Genomic DNA, 4862 nt, shown 5'->3' with positions numbered 1-4862 from the left:
CGATGCAACCATCACAAAACAAGAGACCCAAGAACTAGAAAGGCGAGGCTTCACCACCCATTTATCCCTCCGCCTTTCAACCAGCACCACATGTGATTATTGGCCAGGCTGGCACAATTAACTAACTCAACCAGCAAGTACAGGGGTACAAACAAAAGCTGGAAACACAGGGAATACAGGGCAGATAAGCCCCTCAGGACCAATATTGAGAGTAGTCATACCAGGATGGTAAGGGGAAGGTGAGGGGAGACAGGAAGAATGGATCACAATGATCTATGCATAACCCCCTCTCAGGCGGATGGAAACAGAAAAGTGGGTGAAGGGAGACATCAGACAGTGTAAGACATGAAAAATTAATAATAATTTATAAATTATCAAGGGTTCATGAGGGAGGGAAAACATGAGAAGCTGATACCACAGGCTTAAGTAGAAAGAAAATGTTTTGAAAATGATGATGGCTGATAGTGGGACAAGAGGAAACTAAAAGGAAATAGAGGAAAGAGCTAGGAGGCAAAGGACATTTATAGAGGTCTAAATACAGGCATGTACATATGTAAATATATTTGTATATGAGGATGGGGAAATAGATCTATGTGCATATATTTATAGTTTTAATATTAAGGTAGCAGATGGACATTGGGCCTCCACTCAAGAACTCCCTCAATGCAAGAATACTTTGTTCTATTAAACTGGCATTCCATGATGCTTGCCTTCCTGACACAATCGCTGAAGACCAAGTGGGTGCATAAGCAAATGTGGTGAAGAAAGTTGATGGAGCCCGGCTATCAAAAGACATAGCATCTAGGGTCTTAAAGACTTGAAGGTAAGCAAGCGGCCATCTAGCTCAGAAGCAACAAAGCCCATATGGAAGAAGCACACCATCATGTGTGATCATGAGGTGTCCAACAGATCAGTTATCAGGCATCAAAGAACAAAAACATCATATCAATGTGTGCTCACCTCCATGATACGATTGCTGAAGACAAATGGGTGAATAAGCAAATGTGGCGAAGAAAGCTGATGGTGCCCTGCTATCAAAAGATATAGCATCTGGGATCTTAAAGGCTTGAAGGTAAACAAGTGGCCATCTAGCTCAGAAGCAAAAAAGACCACATGGAATCACACCAGCCTGTGTGATCACGAGGTGTCGAAGGGATTAGGTATAAGGCATCATCAGAACAAAAAATCTTATCATTGTGAATGATGGGGGGAGTGCGGAGTGGGGACCCAAAGCCCATCTGTAGGCAACTGGACATCCGCTTACAGAAGGGTCGAAGAGAGGAGACGAGCCAGTCAGGGTGCGATGTAGCAACGATGAAACATGCAACTCTCCTCTAGTTCCTAAATGCTTCCTCCCCACCCACTATCATGATCCCAATTCTACCTTACAAATCCGGCTAGACCAAAGCATGCACACTGGTACAGATAGGAACTGGAAACACAGGGAATCCAGGATGGATGATCCCTTCAGAAACAGTGGTGAGTGGCGAGTGAAGGGAGGGTGGGGTAGAAAGGGGGAAACGATTACAGGGATCTACATATAACCTCCTCCCTGGGGGACGGACAACAGAAAAGTGAGTGAAGGGAGACGTTGGACCATGTAAGATATGACAAAATAATAATTTATAAATTATCAAGGGTTCATGAGTGAGAGGGGAGCTGGAAGGGAGGGGGAAAATGAGGAACTAATGCCAGGGGCTTAGGTGGAGAGCAAATGTTTTGAGAATGATGAGGGTAACAAATGTACAAATGTGCTTTAACACAATTGATGTATGTATGGATTGTGGTAAGAGTTGTATGAGCCCCCAATATGATGCCAACAAATATACAAATTTGTTTGACACAACGGATGGAAGTATGGATTATGATAAGAGCTGTACGAGCCACCAGTAAAATGTTTTTTTTTTTAAAAATGTGATAAGAGGAGCAGATTGTGCAAACAACAAAGCAAGCAAGTAGCGATAGGGGAACAAAGATTCCATGCCACCCGCGGATCTCTAAAGAACCCGGAAACAGAGCTGCAGAGAAAAAGTCCTTCCCCCTAGAGCCAGTGCAGAGAGAAGGCTTTCCTCTATAAGCTGGTATCTTGACTTCAGACGTCTCGCCTCCCAAACTGTGAAAAACTCCCTTTGTTCAAGGCACCCATTTGTAGTATTTCTGCTACAATACTGCTAACATAACTGGATTGGAAAAAAGTAAAATAAAATAACGAGAGAGCTAAGACCGAATTTGGTACCCATACTTGAGGAGCAACTCTAACAAGCACCTAAAATGTGGTAGTGGTTTTAGAATTCGGTAACATAGAGGCTGGAAGTTTCAAGGTACCAAGAGAATTGGATTACGTATCCCCAAAGATGAGGGATGGAGGCAGCGCGGGCATGGGGCTACCCCTCAGGCAGAGGAGGAGAATGGAGACACCAAAAGTCAAGGGGGTGAAGTTCTCATACGAGTGGACTCCTAGGTAAGGTCTCAATTCCACCAGTTTCTCACCATTCCACGCCCACTGTATTAGACCAGACCACTTCTCCAGCCCCTCCTTGCTAAGATCTAATTTCACTCTCCGCCCTTAGGCACAGCACTTTCAAGCCATTACTTCTCTACCGGCCACTCCCTTCAATCGATTCCAATTATCCTTGTGAAAAAGAATAAACCTCTTTGAATTAAAAGACCTCTCTGGCCCAATTTGGACTGATCCGAGTTTACCCTTGCAAGCTGATGTCTTTAAAAGCAAGTTACTTCAATCCCTCGGAGCCTTCATTTTCTCTTTAGGAAAATGTGAGACTAATATTACACACACACACCCCCGTGTTTCTTTCTTTCTTTCTTTTTGCATATATTTTTAGGTTAAATGAATCCAGGAATACTTGGGTGCTATCAAGTGCCGTGATGGCATAGTGGTTACAAATTCGGCCTCGATCTGCAAGGTTGGTAGTTTGATACCATGCCGCTCTGCGGGAGACAGAAGAGGCTTTGTGCTGGTGTGTAGCCAGTCTTGGAAAAATTCCAGGGGCAGTTTGACGCCGGGCTACAGGGTAGTCGTCATGAGTCGCCACCAATTGAATGGCAGTGTGCCTGGAGAGTTTTGGTTTGCTGGCGTAGCGGTTACACATCGAGCTGATTAGCTGCAAGATCAGCAGTTTGAAACCACAAGCCGCTCGCGGGAGAACGATGGGGCTTTCTACTTTTGTTAGTTTTGGAAACTCTGGAGGGGAATTCTAGGTTGTTTTATAGGACCGCTAGGAGTTGGAACCACTCGGCGGCAGTGAGTTTGGTTTGGTTTATTAGTATTGCTATGTCTGCTGTTAGGCCGATCTCAGGGAAGTTTCGGACTCAATAAACTGGCCCTGAATGGAGGCTCCACAAAGGTCGGCAGACCGGATCGGAGCTCTAAGCCTATCCCCCATCTTGCTGGAAATGCTCTTGGAAGTCAGAAGAGTAACTTCCCGCCCCGAGCCCTGCTCACCACACCCGCAAACCCACAGGGCCATAATGGGGCATCACCAGACGGGCCCCCGCCCCCATCCGACGCCTGGGCCCTGCCAGGCCCCATGCACCCCATCTCTGCCTATCACCGCGCTGCCCATCAGATTCCGGTCCTCCCCGGGCTCCTTCCTCCTCCGATCAGAACCGGGTCCCCTCCAAGCTCCGGGCTCTGAGCCCGTCCCCCACCGCGCTGGGCCAGGCAGCTAACCGGTCCTGGAGCTGGAGGTCGGGTCGCTCCCGTGGCTCCTCATAAAAGCTGATGCCCGGGTGCGTGGCAAGGGCCCGCCACAGGAACTCCTGCGTGTAGGGCTCCAAAGGCAGCGGGAAGGGCGGCGCTCGCGTCTCCAGGCGGCTCCAGAGCGCGGGCAGACTGAGTCCATCGAGCCCTTCCAAGGCCACCTCGTCCAACAACGACTCCAGCGCGTCCATTGCTACTTCTGTCGGCGGCAGCCCCACCGCGCCTGCGCACCACGCTGCCAAGGGCCCGGGCCCACGGCGCCTGCGTACGAGGATCGCAGGGAGGCGGGCCCGACCGGAAGCTCTGAGGCGGAGCTCCAACGCGTCCGCCTGACGTCACTCCCCCTTGGAGGCGGGCTCAGTCTGCGGGCTCCCACTACCATTGGTCCGGAACCTTGCAGTAACCAGGGGAACTGCAAACAGTATAGGGGCTACTTCCGGTTCGAGTACCCGGAACCGCCACCTCTAGGGATGGACGGTGAGTGTCCGTGGGCTCTTCCAGGAGATTGGGTAGCTATTTTTTCATCTCCCGACTCGAAACTCCCCTGGGAAGAATCCTAGGTCTTAGAATTCCCGGACCCGGGTGGCCTATGATGACAACTGCGGAAGGGAAGCTTTGTGGAAAAAGCGGCTGGGGGGAGTGGTCGTGGTATGGTCCTGTGCAAAACTGCGGTAGTGTAGGTACCGACCCGGTACCGGCCGCGGCCTCCGTGGAGGGTTTTACGGGGAAGTAGGAGAATAGAGCTTTGAGGAGTGTTTTTTGTGTTTGCAGTGTGAGTGGTTACAAACGACCTGGCAGGTGAAATTGTGGGTCCTGGGAGTTGGGATGGGGCTTAGGAGTCTCGTTGCCCATTGTTGGGAAGAGAATTGATATGAGGGTGGGCCAGGATTCTCTCTCTTCTTTGGCGTTAGTGATAGTAGCCCACACTAACACAACCCATTTTATTGTCCGGAACGCTTTAAGCGTTGTCAGGCAGCACCTTTCAAGCTTCCTAACAGCCGTTTGTGGCCAGTGGAATTGTGTCCATATTAGAGAAGAGGAAACTGAGGTTCCGAGGAGTTAAATAACTTGCCTCGAGTCACATAGCCAGCAAGAGGCAGAGTGAGCAAGGCACTCGGACACTGGCTCAGGAGCTGAATTG

General features: G+C 49.4%; 1 protein-coding gene across 1 annotated transcript in view; it reads right to left on the bottom strand.

Annotated features, from left to right (window-relative positions):
* Positions 1–3915, bottom strand: part of GTF3C1 (general transcription factor IIIC subunit 1) — a 79505-nt gene extending 75590 nt beyond the window's left edge. Inside the window, 1 exon segment of the mRNA XM_045286128.1 lies at positions 3692–3915. Within this exon segment, the coding sequence (XP_045142063.1) occupies positions 3692–3912 (221 nt within the window). The 5' untranslated portion in view covers positions 3913–3915.
* Between the last annotated feature and the right edge of the window lie 947 nt (positions 3916–4862).

The sequence above is a fragment of the Echinops telfairi genome, unplaced genomic scaffold, assembly GCF_000313985.2.
Source record: "Echinops telfairi isolate 266 unplaced genomic scaffold, ASM31398v2 ScPeMD7_5;HRSCAF=22, whole genome shotgun sequence".
NCBI lineage: Eukaryota > Metazoa > Chordata > Mammalia > Afrosoricida > Tenrecidae > Echinops > Echinops telfairi.
This window is presented reverse-complemented; position numbering and strand designations above follow the sequence as displayed.